At 50.7% G+C, this 19,881-nt stretch overlaps 1 protein-coding gene across 2 annotated transcripts in view; it reads right to left on the reverse strand.

Annotated features, from left to right (window-relative positions):
• The window catches only part of igf1ra (insulin-like growth factor 1a receptor), a 305,819-nt gene that overhangs the window by 67,140 nt on the left and 218,798 nt on the right, over positions 1 to 19,881 (reverse strand). For both annotated transcript variants that reach the window (XR_015074380.1, XM_085972351.1), the window contains exons 8-11: positions 16,965 to 17,203; positions 14,067 to 14,234; positions 12,153 to 12,354; positions 474 to 751 (exon numbers count right to left, since the gene is read on the reverse strand). Coding sequence is in view for 1 of the 2 variants with exons in the window: in XM_085972351.1 (XP_085828477.1) it covers positions 474 to 751; positions 12,153 to 12,354; positions 14,067 to 14,234; positions 16,965 to 17,203 (887 nt within the window). In the remaining variant the exon portion in view is untranslated. The remainder of the gene's footprint in view (positions 1 to 473; positions 752 to 12,152; positions 12,355 to 14,066; positions 14,235 to 16,964; positions 17,204 to 19,881) is intronic.

Consider the following 19,881-nt stretch of genomic DNA (forward strand, 5'->3'; position numbering starts at 1 on the left):
TTGTTTTATTTATTATTACTGTATTTCTATTAGTATTTTTATCATTGTTATGCCATATTTATTCCAATGTTGGGAGGACTTGTAAAAGTCAACATTTCATTGTGCAGTACACACGTCTGCTGCATATATGACAAATAACATTGAATTGAATTGATAACTAGACCTCCATGTTTTGAAACAAGTTGGTTAAAGCCTTGCTTTATACTCGAACCAAGTGCGTAGTGAGTTTTATTACGTCACGCATTCCTTCCCCGGACCTCAAAACTGTAGAAATTCCCCACCTCGCTCGGTCTTCCCTTGTCCGACACTCTACGGTTTGTCATCAACCGACCACCAACTTGATGTACCTCCGCTTCTCTGCTATTCGTTTCAACGTTAGCCATGTCCTGCACACCTTGGGCCAGCGCCCTGCACCGAGGATTCTCGGTGGAGAAACCAACGAAGGCCAAGCTGGCCGCCGTTCTTAAGCTCACCTGCCGGCATGGTTCTTGCAAACACGAACGTGGAAACGCTGCAGCCGAGTTCAAGGGCTTCGTGGTTGCAGGCGTGGATGTCGACCCGGTACGTGGTGAAGTGCCGCAGGTTCGAGATCACCGTCCTGTCCTTGTACCACACTTTACTTTCGAAGAAGGGGTAGTCTTGCTTCCTCTCCCCGTTGGACTTGTTCCCGTGCTGTTCGGGCACGGCGGTGTTATTCACAGGGAGGGTGGCGTTCGCTATTCCGAACGTGTCTCTGCGCTTACGAAATGGCCTGTTGGGAGAAGCACGGAGCCGAATAAGACGTTTGAGAGGGAGATTTTAGAGCAAGGTGGGAAGCACTAAGCAAAACACTTGAACGGCCAGTGTCCAATAAGACAAGACGACAGCACGAGCCAAAAACCACCAACAGTTTAGAAATTTCCCCACACACCTCAGATAACTTCTCTTTGGAAGACGCTGTCATGTCCTGGTACCGTCAAAAATTGGCCAAACACAGATAAAGCGAGAGAGAGAGCATTTCTGGCACAATTAAAAAGTGTCGGCCGTGGCTCAGTGGGTAGCACTCTCTCGCCTCGGGGTCAGAGGTCTGCAGTTCACAGTCCCACTTGAGCATCAAATCTAGGCTGACACTCCAGTGCAGCGCTGAGGGAGTGCCGCACTGCCCGAGGGGCCGTCTTCTCAGGTGGACGGAAAAGATCCCGCGGCACTATTTCGAAGGAGAGCAGGGGGAGCTCTCCCCGGTGTCCTAGGGCCAATATTTATCCCTCAATCAACATCACTAAAAATAGATGATCTGGTCATTATCACATTGCTGACTGTGGGAGCTTGCTGTGCGCAAATTGGCTGCCGCGATTCCTACATTACAACATGACCTCAACTCCACTCTCCCGCCCGATCTCCATATCCCTTACAGCTCAACTGTTTGTGTGGTGTCTAGCCTCATACATGAAGAACAAAGAGTCAGCATCTTCAGGGGAGAAACCGAAGGGGCAAAACATTGAAAATATTGGGAACACCGAGGCTTATGCAGCTGCAGATATACTAGATCACGGACAGAGAGCTTGCTGAGGAATGCATTACTTTTGTTTTATTTAATAAGCAGCGTTCAAATAGCCAATTAAATAATGGGCACTACATTGCACCCACTTGGACTGGCCTGTCAAACTGATTAGTTGAACATTTAATTTTATGCTGATTAAAATTAGCAATTTACTGACACACAGCTTTTGAGTTTAGGTTCAGTGCAGATAAAAGTTAACAATGTCATATTGAGAAAATGATCGATGAAGACAAGCTCTTGTTAATCTCAGGCGTGTGAGCTCCCTGCAGTATTTAGCTTGCTTAATATCGGTTAATGAAGCTTCTTATGAATATGTCAGTTTATTGAAATAATAAAGGATGGCAATGCAGGAAAAGGAGGAATTGTTGTACTTTGAAACACAGACCAGGGTCCATCTGGTTTGCCTTCTCCCAACCTGGTAGTCGCACGATACGGCGATAATGGAGTTGTTGACCAATCACAGCAATCAATCTCTATCAATGAGTCTACAACAGACCCAGACACGAGGCGAGGAAAACCCCCAGTGGGGGAGAGATTTGGGAACCAGAGGTCCAAAGTCATCGAGAACATAAGAAATAGGAGCAGGAGTTGGCCATTCGGCCCCTCGAGCCTGCTCCGCCATTCAATCAGATCATGGCTGATCTTCTACCTCAACTCCACTTTCCTGCACTATCCCCATATCCCTTGATTCCCATAATATTCAAAAATCTATTGATCTCTGTCTTGAATATACTCAACGACTGAGCCTCCACAGCCCTCTGGGGTAGAGAATTCCAAAGATTCACCACCCTCTGAGTGAAGAAATTTCTCCTCATCTCAGTCCTAAATGGCCAACCCCTTATTCTGAGACTGTAACCCCTGGTTCTCGACTCCCCAGCCAGGGGAAACATCCTCCCTGCATCTACCCTGTCAAGCCTGCTAAGAATTTTGTATGTTTCAATGAGATCACCTCTCATTCTTCTAAACTCTGGAGAATATCGGCCTAGTCTACTCAATCTCTCCTCCATAGGTCAATCCCCCCATCCCAGGAACCAGTCTGGTGAACCTTTGTTGCACTCACTCTATGGCAAGTATATCCTTCCTTAGGAAAGGGGACCAAAATTGTGTACACAAATTTAGACTCTCCAGCCAGGGGAAACAGCCTCTCAGCATCTACCCTGTCAAGACGTCTTAAGAATTTTATATGTTTCCATGAGATCACCTCTCATTCTTCTGAACTCCAGAGAATACAGGCCCATTCTACTCAATGTCTCTTCGTAGGACATCCCAGGAATCAGTCTGGTGAACCTTCGTTGCACTCCCTCTAAGGCAAGTATATCCTGTAAGGAGACCAAAACTGTGCACAATACTGCAGGTGTGGTCTCTATATAATTGCAGTAAGACGTCTTTACTCTTATACTCAAATCCTCTTGTAATAAAGGCCAACATACCACTTGCTTGCTGCACCTGCATGTTAACTTTCAGTGATTCGTGTACAAGGACACCCAGGTCCCTCTGAACACCAACATTTCCCAATCTCCCACTTCCCAACCTGTTCCTCCCGAGCACGATACACTTTCACACATGTCATGTCTCAAATTACTCAGATACTGGAATCCCAAGATGTCATTTTCTGTGAGAAATCTATCTCATTGGCATTTGAAGGAATCAATTCAAACTGCTTCCACCGCCTCCCTGGAGAAGCTGTACTTTGCACCAAGTGACATCGACCTTTACTGGGTGCCTGCTGATCCCGGGTTAGGCGTGAAGCCGAGCTATCCAACCCAGGGCGCGGGCAATGCAACGCGACCCATAAAGAGTGTCCAGTGCTCGCTTTACATTACAGCTGGGTGGGCGTGTGTGCTGTGAGGAGGATGCCGAGAAACTCCAGTATGATTTGGACAGGTTGGGTGATTAGGCAGATGTATGGCAGATGCAGTATAATGTGGATAATTGCGAGGTTATCCACTTTGGTGGCAAAAACAGGAAGGCAGATTATCTGAACGACAATAGATTGGGAGAAGGGGAAGTGCAACGAGACCTGGGTGTCCTTGTGCACCAGTCGCTGAAGGTAAGCATGCAGGTGCAGCAGGCGGTTAAGAAGGCAAATGGTATGTTGGCCTTCGTAGCGAGAGGATTCGAGTACAGGAACAAGGATGTCTTGCTGCAGTTGTACAGGGCCTTGGTGAGACCACATCTTGAGTATTGTGTGCAGTTTTGGTCGCCTTATCTGAGGAAGGATGTTCTTGCCATGGAGGGAGTGCAGCGAAGATTCACCAGACTGATACCTGGGATGGCAGGAATGACGTATGAGGAAAGGTTGGGTCGATTGGGCTTATACTCGCTGGAGTTTAGAAGAATGAGAGGGGATCTCATTGAAACTTATAAAATTCTAATAGGACTAGACAGACTAGATGCAGGAAGGATGTTCCCGATGGCAGGGAAGTCCAGAACCAGGGGTCACAGTCTAAAGATAAGGGGTAAGCCATTTAGGACAGAGATGAGGAGGAATTTCTTCACCCAGAGAGTGGTGAACCTGTGGAATTCTCTACCACAGAAGGCAGTTGAGGCCAATTCATTAAATATATTCAAGAAGGAGTTGGATATATTTCTTAAGGCTAAAGGGATCAAGGGATATGGGGAGAAGGCAGGGACCGGGTACTGAGTTTGGATGATCAGCAATGATCTCATTGAATGGCGGAGCAGGCTCGAGGGGCCAAATGGCCTACTCCTGCTCCTATCTTCTATGTTTCTAATCCGCTTCCAGCAGAAATGGGAGCCGAAGGAATGTCTCTACAGCACTTCCAGTAACTATGAGGCAGGCAGAGATGACCCCATTGCTCAATACATCCAGATACAGCAGGGCACCAGAACAAGAGGACACGAGCCGAGGGAGGCAAGGACTAGGCTTCCGGCCAGGAATGGTGGCACTGGATCCATTTAACAAACCAACCAGCCGCTTTAATGGGATGGTCGTCCGGGAGATTGAGATCAACTGGGCGGAAAAGGCCTTGTTCCTTCAAATCCCACCATCCGGTGACATTATTTTAGAACCACTGGGCTTGTCACAGCACAGCTGGATCGGAGGGCGAGCTAAATTTAGCGGCTGACCAGAGATAACTTTATCCCAGATGAGAACAATCAGTTTTCAATCTCCTAATTAAAGAATATCTGCCTCGCTTCTGGCTATAATTGGGCCAATTATATCTTCACCGTCACCATCAAGTCGGCTGCAGTCCGATTAAGAGGCGCTAATAAAATATGACTGGTTACCCTGATGCTGCTCATTCAGATTAAAGCGATGACTTGATACTCGGACTCCAGGGGTTAAATTACGAGGAGCGATTACACAAATTAGGGTTGTATTCCCTGTAATTTAGACGGTTACGCGGTTGATTTGATCGAAGTTTTCAGGATGTCATAGGGCAGATAGAGAGAGACTATTTCCGCTGGTTGGGGAGTCTCGGACTAGGGGGCAGAGTCTAAAAATTAGAGTCAGACCTTTCAGGAGTGAAATTAGGAAACACTTCTACACACAAAGGGTGGTAGAAGTTTGGAACTCTCTTCCGCCTATTCCTGCTCCTATTTCTTATGTTCTTAAACGGCAACTGATGCTAGATCAATTGTTAATTTTAAATCTGAGATTGATAGCTTTCTGTTAACCAAACGTATTGAGGGATATGGGGCAAAGGCAGGTAGATGGGGTTAGGTCGCAGATCAGCCAGGATCTAATTGAATGGTGGAACAGGCTGGAGGGGCTGAATGGCCTCCTCCTGCTCCCGTGAGAAAGCTTGAGGATGAGGTAGGAACCGGACAGAAAGGGGGGGATGGCTGTCTGCGCCCATCAGCTCCGTTCAGTGTCGACTGAAAAGGTAAGGCAGCATATGCAAGGGTGGAGGAATAGGGAAAAGCCACAAAGATTCCGATCTGCTGCATTCAACATGAAGTCACTTGTACTCCAAACTTTCCCGACGGTGGGGCCTACACGAAGGGCAAACCAATGACAACACAGCACTGATTCGACGATTCAAGTGTGTTTACAGAAGGGGCGAGCACCGCAATTCCACTTGGGAATTAAGAGAAGCCAAGCTCACTGGCAGCAGTCTGTTAAGAGCCCAACGGGAACGGTTAATTTTCGGTTAAACGTTGCTGCTCGGAAGGAGGAAAAGGCCCCATTCAAAGTCGCGCGCTGAAGAATCGTCTTCCTCTCGTCAAAAAGCACCAACGCTCGCTGGGTGCGGTTCCAAGGAAACTGGCAGGCTTCCACCAGCTCCCTGAAGAGACCATTTTTTCACGAGATAGTGAGTGTTAATCGCCCGGCGCCTCACCCAGTCATCACAGGCCATCGCGGCGCCTGGCTCAATCCCCTGCTCCGTGCTGAATTAACATCGCGAGCCTTACAGAAACAAGCTAGAACCTGCGGTGGAAAAATGCACACGAGTATCAGCCTCGACTGTGAGGCACCTTGCGGTCAAATAGTCTGCTGATCCTCATCGTCAAGGTTCAGACATGAATGATGGCCACTTGAATGAGGCACCGGTGGGTAGAATTGCAATCCAGTAATCAGAGGAGAAAATTGGTGGTGGGGGGGGGGGAAATCAATGGCAACAAGCTAATCGACTATGGTAGGCATCACACCAAGGCTAATCCTGTTCTCACCTGATGTCTATACACACTCAAACTTCCAACGGGAGTCACTGGCTCGCAATCAGGAATAGAAACCCCTCAAAAAACTTGGGAATGACTGGGGATTGTCCCTTGAGAAGGTGGTGGTGAGCTGCCTTCTTGAACCGCTGCAGTCTGTGTGGCGAAGGTACTCCCACAGTGCTGTTCGGGAGGGAGTTCCAGGATTTTGGCCCAGCGACATATTTCCAAGTCAGGATGGTGTGTGACTTGGAGGCGGCGGTGTTCCCATGCGCCTGCTGCCCTTGTCCTTCTAGTTGGAAGAGGTCGCGGGTTTGGGAGGTGCTGCCGAAGAAGCCTTGGCGAGTTGCTGCAGTCCATCTTGTAGATGGTACACACTGCAGCCACGGTACGCCGGTGGTGGAGGGAGTGAATGTATAAGGTGGTGGATGGGGTGCCAATCAAGCGGGCTGCTTTGTCCTGGATGGTGTCGAGCTTCTTGAGTGTTGTTGGAGCTGCACTCATCCAGACAAGTGGAGAGTATTCCATCACACTCCTGAATTGAGCCTTGTAGATGGTGGAAAGGGCTTTGGGAGTCAGGAGGTGAGACACTCACCGCAGAATACGCAGCCTCTGACCTGCTCTTGTAGCCACAGTATTTATGTGGCTGGTCCAGTTAAATTTCTGGTCAATGGTGACCCCTAGGATGTTGGTGGTGGCTACAATTAACCTCAGAGCACGAGGGCTGCTGCGGAGAACAATCAGCCCGAGTTCCTGTTCCCGGCCGCTAACCACAAACCTCTGCTGAAAAAGTGTGCGCGTGTCGGCTGAGGGAAGGAACAGCTCAATTCTGATCACCAAACCCCCCCTCGGTGATAGAACAGCCCCACTCACTGCCTAGGCGCACAAAGAATGGCCAGGTTGACAAGGCCCGAGAGTCACGCAGCACCCCAGTCCCACACCAACATGGCTGACTCTTAACAGCCCTCGTGCAAGCCACTCAGTTCCATCAAACTGCGAGCAGTTAGAAAGGGCTCACCGCCACTTTCCGAGGGCAAGAGGGAGATGGGCAATAAGGGCGGCCTTGCCAGGGACACCCACGTCCCGAGAGCTAATTAAAAAAAAAAACACGAGTGAAACCGTCCACTGGGAGCAGGCAGTGTCTTCACGGAATGTAATTCCTTTCACTGCTACACAAACAAGTTGAGGAGCCGGAGTGAAGCCACTGACCCGGGACAGATTTAAGCCAGTGCTGTGGCCAACTTGGCTCAGCTGGTAGCACTGTCACCTCAGGAGTGAGAAGGTTGTGGATTCGAGCCCCGCTCCAGGACTTGAGTGGAAAGTCCAGTGCGACACCGAGGGAAGTGCTGCACTGTTGAGGGACCCGAGGCCCCGTCTGTCCATGTAGGCGGATGCCATTTACACTTCATCTAGAGCCATCTTTTGTTTAACTTGCCCCATTACCATCACCTTTTGCCTCGCACCATCATCCCTTTTGTCTCTTAATCTCTCCTGCCTTCCATCCTATCACAGACCTTCCCTTTTGTTCTTTCTTCCCCTCCCCCTAACCTGTTCCATCTCCAGCTTTTTCCAGTTCTGACGAAAGGGTCATTGACCTGAACCGTTGACTCTGTTTCTCTCTCCACAGATGCTGCCTGGCCTGCGGAGTCTTCCCAGCATTTTCTGTTCTTATTTCAGATTTCCAGCATCCACAGTATTTTGCTTTTTGTAAATGGAGCCGCCCCCCTGGCACCATTCGAAGGGGAGGAGGGGAATCCACATTCCTCCCTCAACCAGAAATAAAAAGCCCCGGGATAATTGGTTTGTACAAATCGGCCGCAGTGTTTGCTTACACTCAAAGTAACGCAAAGCCACTTTTTTCAGGGACGCGACAAGCGCTGTTTAAAAAACAAGTCTCTCTTTCTTAAATGAGAGCTGTCAGACCGAGCCCTCCCTCAGCCGGACTCCAAGCATGTATTTTATTCAACGGAACAGTGGTCACATTTTAGTCGCATTTGGACAAAGCCAAGCTGTGAGAAGGGACGACATGCCGGTAAGCATTCATTAGCATTTTTCCGACGGCCAGATTAGAGAGAGGCGCTGGTACATAAGAACTTAAGAAACAGGAGCAGGAACAGGCCTCTTGGCCCCTCGTGCCTGCTCTGCCATTCAATAAGATAGAAATATAGAAGATAGGAGCAGGAGTAGGCCATTCGGCCCCTCGAGCCTGTTCCGCCATTTAATGCGATCATGGCTGATCATCCAAATTCAGTATAACAACAGAAAATGCTGGAAAAACTCAGCAAGTCAGGCAACATCCGTGGAGAGAAATTTGAGTTGACGTTTCGGGTTTGACCCTTCTTCAAATTCAGTACCCTGTTCCTGCCTTCTCCCCATATCCCTTGATCCCTTTAGCCTTAAGAAATATATCTAACTCCTTCTTGAATATATTTAATGAATTGGCCTCAACTGCCTTCTGTGGTAGAGAATTCCACAGGTTCACCACTCTCTGGGTGAAGAAATTCCTCCTCATCTCTGTCCTAAATGGCTTACCCCTTATCCTTAGACTGTGACCCCAGGTTCTGGACTCCCCCGCCATCGGGAACATCCTTCATGGCTGATCTGAACTTGGGCTCAAAGCCACTTCCCTGCCCGCTCCCCATAACCCTTCATTCCCTTATCTTGCAAAAATCTATCTCTCTCCACCGTAAATGTATTTAATGACCCAGCCTCCACGGCTCTCCGGGGCAGAGAATTCCACAGATTTACGACCCTCTGAGAGAAGAAATTCCTCCTCATCTCAGTTCTAAAAAGGGCGATCCTTTATTCTGAAACTGTGCCCCCGAGTTCTCGATTTCCCCACGAGAGGTCAGGCTGCTCTGCTGTGTGATCGCTGACCCAGTGCAGGATATGAACTCGCTCCAATACTGTCGAGCCTGACGAAGGATTGCGCTCCCCACCCCCCCGCACGGATATCCTGCATTGGCAGCAGAGTACCGCATGGGAGAGATTGGCACAGTCACGCTTCAGACAAGTGATTTAAATCTCTCCAGCAAGTCTCGTGCACAAGTACGCACAGAACTGCGCAGCCAGCTTAACAACCTCGTTTTTCAGCAAGCTGGTACTCCCAATAACATATCCCGCGCCCCACCCGTCCCCCGCCACAGCCTGTCCCGCCAGTATTCTCCCCTCCTCTGAAGGGTGTTCTAGACTTGACTATTCCAACGCACTCCTGGCTGGCCTCCCACATTCCACCCTACGTAAACCTGAGGTCATCCAAAACTCAGCTGCCCGTGTCCTAACTCGCACCAAGTCCCGTTCGCCCATCACTCCCTGTGCTCGCTGGCCTTCATTGGCTCCCGGTTAAGCAGCGCCTCGATTTCAAAATTCTCATCCTTGTTTTCAAATCCCTCCATGGCCTCGCCTCTCCCCATCTCTGTAATCTCCTCCAGCCCCACAACCGCCCCCCCCCCGCCCAAGATATCTGCGCTCCTCTAATTCTGCCCTCTTGAGCATCCCCGATTTCAACCGCTCCACCATTGGTGGCCGTGCCTTCTGTTGTCTAGGCCCTAAACTCTGGAATTCCCTCCCTAAACCTCTCCGCCTCGCTACCTCTCTTTCCTCCTTTAAGACGCTCCTTAAAACCTACCTCTTTGGCCAAGCTTTTGGTCACCTGCCCTAATTTATCCTCATGTGGCTCGGCGTCAAATTTTTTGTCTTAAAATACTCCTGTGCAGCGCCGTGGGATGTTTTACATTGAAGACGCTATATAAATACAAGTTGTTGTTGTTGTGTTGAGCTTGCTGGGGTACAGTACTACAGGGGTAACCCTCCACCCCTCCCACTGGCCATTCTTGACCTCTGAACAGCAGGTTATTTGACCCCTGGGGGTGTGAAAAGAGTGCATGTCACAGTCAAGCCAAGGGGTCTGCCGTGGCTCAGTGGGCAGCGCTCTGGCCTCTGAGTCAGAAGGTTGTGGGTTCAAGTCCCACTCCAGAGACTTGAGCACAAAAATCTAGGCTGACACTCCCAGTGCAGTGCTGAGGGAGCGCCGCACTGTCAGAGGTGCCGTCTTTCGGATGAGACGTTAAACCGAGGCCCCGTCTGCTCTCTCAGGTGGATGTAAAAGATCCCGCGGTACTATTTTGAAGAAGAGCAGGGGGAGTTCTCCCCGCTGTCCTGGGCCAATATTCATCCCTCGATCAACATCACTAAAACAGGTTATCTGGTCATTATCACATTGCTGTTTGTGGGAGTTTGCTGTACGCAAATTGGCTGCCGCGTTTCCTACATTACAACAGTGGCCACACTTCAAAAAGTACTTCATTGGCTGTAAAGCACTTTGGGATGTCCGGTGATCGTGAAAGGCGCTGGAGAAATGCAAGTCTTTCTTTTCTTTCTTCTCGACTCAACCAGACCACCGTCGCCTGCAAGTCCTGGATCTGCCACGTTCTGCTCCCAAGGTCTCAGGCTCGGCTCACCTGTGGTGAGTTAGCTGAAGTCAACCAGGGTAACAGTACAATTGGCCTCAGCGGCCCTAGGTTGTGTGTGGGGGTTGGGGGGGGGGGGTGGAGAGAGAGAGGATTACCAGCGGTCCCGCTCCCAATCGTTATTCACCGAGCTGGCAAGAGCACGCGCTGGGGAGCAGGGTGAAGCCCCGTGTGGGCTGGGGTGCGACGCCCTCTCAAGAGGAACAGCCACTGGGGCGCAGTGCTGGAGGGAACCCAGAGCCTGTGTGGCACCGTTAGCACCAACGTTCCCCCGTTAAGCTGTGCGGCGGCTTGGAGCACCGGCGCAGGCCGCTCACCGGCTTTTCAATTGGACTAACCGCGATTTGAACGGGCCCTTAACGGGGCCACGCACCCAAAAAAAAATTACAAGGAACATTGATTAGAACTCTGGGGGAGGGGGTGGATGAGCAACAATATAAAAAAAGCACAGGGAACAGTCTAACTGTCTGAAAGAACAGCCCTAACGTGCCTTCAGGTCACACCCACCCGCCTGCCCATTTTTGGCCATTATTTTCAGCGAATGCATTTGTTTCTTAGTAAGTCAAAGCAACTTTTCTTCAGACATCAGTCCCAAAAAAATTTACATTGGCCGCAAACCTGATGATAAGGAGCGACAGGCAATTTCTCAACTGCTAACTTGGCAGGCTGTACCCCGGGCTGACACGGAGAGCCAGGCTGGGCGAAAAACAGCTTCAGAAACACTCACTGAGCCTCGCGCCCCCCCCCCCCCGCCTCGGAGACACCATCCCCCGAGCCACACAGTCTGGCTCGACATGTTCAGCCTCCTCACTGCACTACTGCACATCAGTTAAGAAAGACTTGCATTTCTACAGCGCCTTTCACGACCACCGGACGTCCCAAAGCGCTTTACAGCCAATGAAGTACTTTGTGAAGTGCAGTCACTGTTGTAATGTGGGAAACACGGAAGCCAATTTGCGCACAGCAAGCTCCCACAAACAGCAGCGTGATAATCAGAGTTAATACTAACTCTTGTGTTTCTCGCTCCACAGATGTTGCCTGACCTGCTGCGTGTTTCCAGCATTTTCTGTTGTTGTTTCAGATTTCCCGCATCCGCAGTATTTTACTATTGCAGCAATGTGATAATGACCAGATCATCTGGTTTTTTTAGTGATGTTGACTGAGGGATAAATATTGGCCCAGGACACCGGGGAGGAACTCCCCCCTGCTGGCCTCGGTTTAACGTCTCATCCGAAAGACGGCGCCTCTGACAGTGCGGCACTCCCTCTCAGCACTGCACTGGGTGCGGCGGCCTAGAGTTTTTGCGCTCGAGTCTCTGGAGCGGGGCTCAACCCCACGACCTTCTGAGAGAGAGAGAGAGAGAGAGAGAGAGCGAGAGAGAGACCACTGAACTGGGGTGGCCGTTAGAACAGCTTGAAGAACGCAACAATTGAGCACGATGTGGAGGGCTGGCTGTGCAGGCGCGCATGAAATACCTGGGCATGAAGTACCTGGGCATGAGGTACCTGGGCATGAAGTACCTGGGCATGAAGATGGAGTTGTGCAGAAAGTTCTCAAACATTTTCTGGAACATGACCTCCTCCGCCTCTGCGTTGATCTCAGCCTGGGTCTTGGGGCAGGCACAGCACTGCCCGTGGCCGGTTTTATCCAGCTGCTTGGAGTTCGCATCTCCTTCCATGTCAATTGTCCCAGTGGCCGAGATTCTGGTGGGCAGCTTCAGACCTGGAATGGGGACAGAAACGCTGGCTGAGAATGGGGCTGTCCACACCCGTCGAGCGCACGTTAAAGACGTCTAGCACAAATAACACCCCCTGCTTTTCATTTCATTGCTGGGCCTTTTTCAATTCAAAATAAATAAAATTAAAAGCGGGCAAGTTGTCTTACCCGGTCAACGACACAGTGCCTGCTGTGGCACTGAGTCACACCGATAGTGGGCACAGTAGCATAGTGGTTATGTTGCTGGACTAGTAATCCAGAGGCCTGGACTAATGATCCGGAGACACAAGTTCAAATCCCACCACAGCAGGTGTGGAATATAAATGTAATTAAATTAAATAAATCTGGAATGAAAAGCTAGTATCAGTAATGGTGACCATGAAACTACCGGACTGTCCTAAAAACCCATCTGGTTCATTAACATCTTTTAGGGAAGGAAATCTGCCACCTTTACCCGATCTGGCCGATATGTGACTCCAAACTCTCAGCAATGTGGTTGACTCTTGAATGGCCCAGCAAGCCACTCAGTTGTACCAAACCGCTACGACACAGCACACGGACTGCAGCGGTTCAAGAAGGCAGCTCACTACCACCTTCTCAAGGGCAACTAGGGATGGGCAATCAATGCTGGCCATCCCGAGAATGAATAATAAAAAGGACCGAAATGCTGGATCCCCAGTATGTGGTGAGTCAGTCGCCCTCCGTGTGCTCTCCAGGAACAGAGAAAGTTCCTGCCTCCATATGTGACCTCGGGGGGAGAAACACCACAAGCAGTCAGGGTTCCTGAGTCTGACCTTTATGCAGTGACCCCTGGTGCACGTGTGTAGACATCTAGTGAAGACAGGGGAGGGCTCAGCTGTGATGCCTTTTGTTATAAATCTCATCATTCATCAAGAAACTACTCGTGAAATAACGCTGGACGGCCAGCTGGTGGCGCCGTCCAAGGAGTATAAATACTCGGGCGTCGGCCCAGCTTACCAGGGACATTTTGCAAGACAAGGAACTAGTGAAGTACAACTAGACCTCCATGTTCTGAAACAAGTTGATTAAAGCCTTGCTTTATACTCAAACCAAGTGCGTAGTGAGTTTTATTACGTCACCTTTCATGGGCCAACATTGAATGTCGAGGTTCACGCACGGAGAATGGTTTCCCCATCCACCCCCGCCCTTTCACCAACCCAGGGGAAAGAGGACAACTTGCAGCACCCCAGGTGAAGGGAGTGCGAATGAGCTCACTGACATGGCTCCTTCCGATGTCCTTCCCCTGATTGGCCTCAGAAAAAAAAAATCACGAGGAAATGGGAGAGATATTCAGAGAGATTTTGGTGAAGTAAATAGGAGAGAGACTGGTCGGTGAGTCAGGACGAGAGGGCAGAAATCAGCGTCAAAAGAATGAAGGCAGAAGTTAGGAGAAATCATTCACGCAGAGACTGGTTGGAACATGGAATGCCCGACCAGAGAAGCAGAATTTATATGTTTCTTTTTTAAAGAAAAAAATGATAAATATTTGAAAAAGAAAAAGATTTGGGGAGTGGGACTAATTGGAGAGCTCTTTCAGAGAGACAGCACAGGCACGATGGGCCGAATGGCCACCTTCTGTGCTGTAAAGCAACCCTCCTGACTTCCCTCCCAACATCCTCATTTTTAAATTGCATCCCATGGGATTTGAACCTCTCACCACACGGATCAACGAGCCAATCCCCCCCACGCACTTTTACCTTTGTGACAGTAGTCATGCTTGTAAAGCTCGGCGTCTTCGGGTTGCTGCTGCCAACGCACCAGGTAGTAGGTGATGTTCCCGTTGGAAAAGGCGGGGGGCTTCCACTTCACAATCAGCTGGGACGAGGAGTTCGACACTGAGAGCACGTCGAGGGGAACTGAAGGCGCTGGGGGGGAGAAAAAAAACACACATCGAAATACTGGTTAGTCCTACAGATAGAAAGCAGCAGTGAGGATAAGGTGACAGTGGAGCTTCTGCTAATCAAGCCTCAAGTATCCCGCCTCTACCCTGGTACCCAGACCGTTGCTTCGTGTGGTCTGGGAACAGCTTCAGAAGTTATCAAAAAAAGATTTGCATTTCTTTAGCGCCTTTCACGACCTCTGGTCATCCCAAAGCGCTTTACAGCCAATGAAGTACTTTTTGAAGTGTAGTCACTGTTGTAATGTGGGAAACGCGGCAGCCAATTTGCGCACAGCAAGCTCCCACAAACAGCAATGTGATAATGACCAGATAATCTGTTTTAGTGATGTTGGTTGAGGGATCAATATTGGCCCCAGGACACCGGGGAGAACTCCCCTGCTCCTCTTCGAAACAGTGCCGTGGGATCTTTTACATCCACCGGAGAGCGCAGACGGGGCCTCGGTTTAACGTCTCATCCGAATGACAGCACCTCCAACAGTGCGGCGCTCCCTCAGTACTGACCCTCCGACAGTGCGGGGCTCCCTCAGTACTGCCCCTCCGACAGTGCGGCGCTCCCTCAGTACTGACCCTCCGACAGTGCGGCGCTCCCTCAGTACTGACCCTCCGACAGTGCAGCACTCCCTCAGTACTGCCCCTCTGGAGCGGGACTTGAACCCACGACCTTCTGACTCGGGCGAGAGCGCTGCCCACTGAGCCACGGCTGACATCTATATGCCCAGTTTGCACTGGCAAAGTGAATCAAATCCCCGGATTAAGCTCCGAAGATCCACCTCAACCGATGGACTAGGAAGGTCCCAGGTACAACCCGCACCGAGTTTGGTAGAAGCTGCTTCTTAGCAACCGGCCTCACTGTTGCTGAACTGGCGGGAAGAGGCTCGGGGGGGGGGGGGGGGGGGGATAAAAAAGGAAAAAACAAAATCCATCAGATCCTTCCGTTTGGAAGCTCCTGTGGATGTTGGAAGAGGCTCAACCTAGGCTGTGGTGTTGAGCAGTCCTGTCGATATGCTACTTGGGTTAGGGTTCTGGCCACTTAGCGGGTCGTGCCTTGATAACCGGACCCAAGCACAAGTCAGTACATTCAGAAAATTTAAAAATGTGTTCTCGGGATGCGCCTGACGTGGTGAGCAACATTCCCGCTAAACTACGTGGCCACCTGGCGGTCCCGCACAGGACGCCTCCCGGCTTTTGAATGGGAGATTTTTCGCATGCGCAAAATTTTGAATGGGCCGAGCAGCCCGTTAAAGGGACCGCGCACCCAAAGAAAAATGAGGGGGGAACATTGGTGGTGAGCCCCTATTTATTGCCCGTCCTAAGTTACCCTGGGCCTTGTGTGACCTCATCTCATAACTTCAGAGGGCAATTACGTGTCAACCACGTGGTGTGCGACAGGAGTCACTTGTAGGCCAGGCCGGGTATGGGTGGCAGCAGGTTCACTTCCCTGAAGGGCCTCAGTGAACCACTGAGGCCAGTGTGGGGCATAAACACCGGCCGAGGCCAGTTGGGCTGAATGGCCGGGTTCTCTGCTGTAGACACGCTGAGTTCTCACAGCAATCCGGCGCGGCTATTTTTCTGGTACCAGCCTATGAAATCCCAGCTTCAATGAATTGAGTTCCACAACTAGCCACAGTAGGAATCTGAACTCGTGACCTCTGGGTTTTGTTTTCAAATCCCTCCATGGCCTCGTCTCTCGAATCTCATCCAGCCCTATAATCCCCCTAGACCTCTGCGCTCCGCCTTCTGAACATCCCCGGTTTCCATCGCTCCACCATTGGCGGCCGTGCCTTCAGCTGCCTGGGCCCCGAGCTCTGGAATTCCCTCCCTAAACCTCTCCGCCTCTCTCTCCTCCTTTAAGACGCTCCTTAAAACCTACCTCATTGACCAAAGCTTTTGGTCACCTGCCCTAATATCACCTTATACGGCTCGGTGTCAAATTTTGTTTTTTTTAGATAACACTCCTATGGAGCGCCTTGGGACGTTTTACTATGCTAAGGTGCTATATAAATATAATTAGTTGTTGTTGTTGGTGGTGCTGGCCCACCCTAACCACTACACTACCATAATCTGCCTACAAATATGACCAAGACTTTGTCTAGGCAGCTACAGGAAACTCTCGATTTACCGGCACCTAAATTAACCGGAAATCTCTGTTAACCGGCAAAATTCAGGAGTAGGTTCAGGTAAGTTTTACTTCATATTAGTGGCAGTTCCTGGATATGTGGCCGTGTAACCGGGGTTCCTGCACCTGTTGCTATGCAACAGGGACGCCTGGATCTGTGGCTGGGGTTCCTGCACCTGTTGCCATGCAACAGGGATGCTGGATCTGTGGCCGGGGTTCCTGCACCTGTTGCCATGCAACAGGGACGCCTGGATCTGTGGCCGGGGTTCCTGCACCTGTTGCCATGCAACAGGGATGCTGGATCTGTGGCCGGGGTTCCTGCACCTGTTGCTATGCAACAGGGATGCTGGATCTGTGGCCGGGGTTCCTGCACCTGTTGCCATGCAACGGGGAAGCCTGGATTTGTTGCTGTGTACGGGGCTCTCGTACCTTTTACTATACCTCTCTGTAATCCGGACTTTTTGATAAACCGGCACCACGCCGGTCCCGGATAAAAAAAAGTTTCCTGTACTTTTAAAAGGGACAAATGGTGTAGATTATTTGGGTGAAGTTACAGTGCACGCCCCGAAGAGCAGCTACCTGAGGCGTTTGTCTTCATGTAGATAATTTCACTCTTTGCCCCATGGTTACGGCCGTCTTCAGAGGTGGCGAGGGTGATTGCCTTGACAAAAATGGCGTACTGGGTCCAGGGCTTCAGATTGGTCAGGTAGACCCCAGGCTCCTGGGCCTTGCTCTGGGGAAGGTCAACATCCACCATGCTCCAGCTGTTGGAGCCGCACGCATCCTGCCCATCGTACTCGGTCAAGTTTTGAAAGGGCCTTAAGGGAAAAAAGAGAACATATAAGGAATGGAATTACCGCAATGCCATCGGGAGAACCAGCTTTAATGAAACACAACCATGATCCCATCCAAAATAACAACAGAAAACGCTGGAAACACTCAGCAGGCCCGGCAACATCCGTGGAGAGAGAAACAGAGTCAATGTTTCGGGTCGAAACCCTTCGTCAGGACTGAGAGAAAAGGCAGGAAATGAAACAAAAGGCAGTTTGGGGGCTGGGAAATGGGGGAGGGGATGAAGAAGAGACATAAAGAGATCCCATCCACCTTTTTGTTCTCCTCGATTCCACATAGATGCCACTTAGCAGGCAGACCACGTGGGACCGAGGTTTCATCCCAGTCTGTTTTAGTCCAGCAATATTTTTCTACGTTAAAGGTGCTATGTAAAGGTCTGCTGTTGCTGTAGTGTTGACTTGGTCTGTTGGGTGCACTACAATTACCCTCGGTGCACCTGGGTTAGGGAATTATTATTATTTTTATATAAAGATGCACTGCAGCAACTCATCAAAATCCCGGAACTCCCTCCCTAACAGCACTGTGGGAGCACCTTCACCACACGGGCTGCAGCGGTTCAAGAAGGCGGCTCACCACCACCTTCTCAAGGGCAATTAGGGATGGGCAACAAATGATGGCCTTGCCAGCGATGCCCACATCCCATAAACGAATTAAAAAATATATTTCTTTTTTCATGGGATGTCGGCGTCACTGGCAAGGCCGGCATTTATTGCCCATTCCTATTTGCCCCTTGAGAAGGTGGTGGTGGGCTGCCTTCTTGAACCGCTGCAGTCCTTGTGGTGAAGGTGCTCCCACAGTGCTGTTAGGGAGGGAGTTCCAGGATTTTGACCCAGCGACGATGAAGGAACGGCCGATATATTTCCAAGTCAGGATGGTGTGTGACTTGGAGGGGAACTTGGAGGTGGTGGTGTTCCCATGCGCCCGCTGCCCTTGTCCTTCTAGGTGGAAGAGGCCGCGGGTTTGGGAGGTGCTGTCGAAGAACGGGAGGGGAGGGAGAGAAATCAGCAAGATTTCCCGCTCCTGACCGCCATCCAGCGACCGCTACTGGAAAGTGCACGTGTGTGAAAATTGCGTGAGGAAGGGGTAGCGCTCACTGCGACGCCCTCCCCAGTGGAACAGGGTGCTGCCGCTCCTTTGCTGGGCTGACACCAGGACCACGAGCACTTGTGTGAACTGCTGAAGGATTGCCGGAGTTAAGGAAGGGGGTAAGCGCGGGGAAGGAAGGCGGGGCTGGTTCCCAACTGGTCAACAGGCAGGTGCTGCACTATTGTGCTGCCCGAGGCACTGCTCTGTAACTTAAACAAACAGGCGGGCAATTACAACTTTACAAGTGTGTTTTACATTGTAGAAACCAGAGCCAAATTCCCAACCACCCGCTTCACACGTGCAAGATGCTGATAGCCCGTGTTGAGAGATTCAGTATAGCCCTGAGCAAACTATGGCGAGCCTGAACAACATGCACACCCGAAAACAGGGAGGAATAAGTGTTGATGCTTATATTGCTCGTCTATTTCGAGACATGCATTGGGTGCTAGTTTTTAAAAATTCATTCACGGGATGTGGGCGTCGCTGGCAAGGGCAGCATTTATTGCCCATCCCTAATCGCCCTCGAGAAGGTGGTGGTGAGCCGCCTACTTGAACCGCTGCAGTCCATGCAGTATGTCATAGCGGTTTGACACAACTGAAAGGCTTGCTGGGCCACCTCAGGGGGGCAGTTAAGAGTCAACCACATGGCTGTGGGTCTGGAGTCACGTATAGGCCAGACCGGGTCAGGGTGGCAGATTTCCTTCCCTAAAGTGAAGCTAGTGTTAAGTATTTCTGCATTCAAAGCAGGGTGAACACTTAAGTGTAATCTTCAGGTTGATCTTGCAATCAAGACAGGAAATTCCCACCCGGATGAGAAACTTGGTGAAGGGCCCAGACCCGGAGCGTTGGGGAAAAAAGTACAAAGAAAGATAGCAAGTAGTTGTGGTCAAGTGATGCCAAACTTGGGTTGCAGAAGTCTGTCGATTGTGAGAGGGAGGGAAGGAGTTGAACAGTTGAGAGGAAAGGATAAGGCACCTGCTTCAGGGGTAGGCCTCAGTTGGGTAGTTACGTATATCTGCTGGTACAAAGTGGTCTCCACCCAAAATCTTCCCACAATAGACGGAGGAGCCCACCTCCTGCTCTGTCATTTCCCCTTCAATGGATCACCCTCCCATCACAATTGCTACCTTTCATAGAGTCATAACGGCACAGAAGGAGGCCATTCGGCCCATCGAGTCCGTGCCGGCTCTCTGTAGAGCAATCCAGTCAGTCCCATTCCCCCGCTCTATCCCCGCAGCCCTGCAAGTTTATTTCCCTCAAGTGCCTATCCAGTCTCCCCTTGAAAACACTGAGGGGGAACAATTCAGTTGGTTGCGTCACCCGTTAGCGCCTTAAGAGGGCGCTAAGTGGGGCGCAAACCAACTCGTGCCCGGGTGCGGCACTGCCCACGCCTCCCGCAAAATTCAGCGGGAGGCTAGTGGTGGCGCTAACTGGTAGCGCTGTGCCGCTGGCGATGACGTCATTGGTGTGCGCAGCGCCCCGCTCACGCCCCAGCCGCGATCTTCGGGAGCACCCCCTGATTTACCGCCGGACGCTATGTCTGACAGGGTCAGGGGGG

The sequence above is a fragment of the Somniosus microcephalus genome, chromosome 32, assembly GCF_052327205.1.
Source record: "Somniosus microcephalus isolate GS21.2 chromosome 32, FLI_Smic_1.0, whole genome shotgun sequence".
Taxonomy (NCBI): Eukaryota; Metazoa; Chordata; class Chondrichthyes; order Squaliformes; family Somniosidae; genus Somniosus; species Somniosus microcephalus.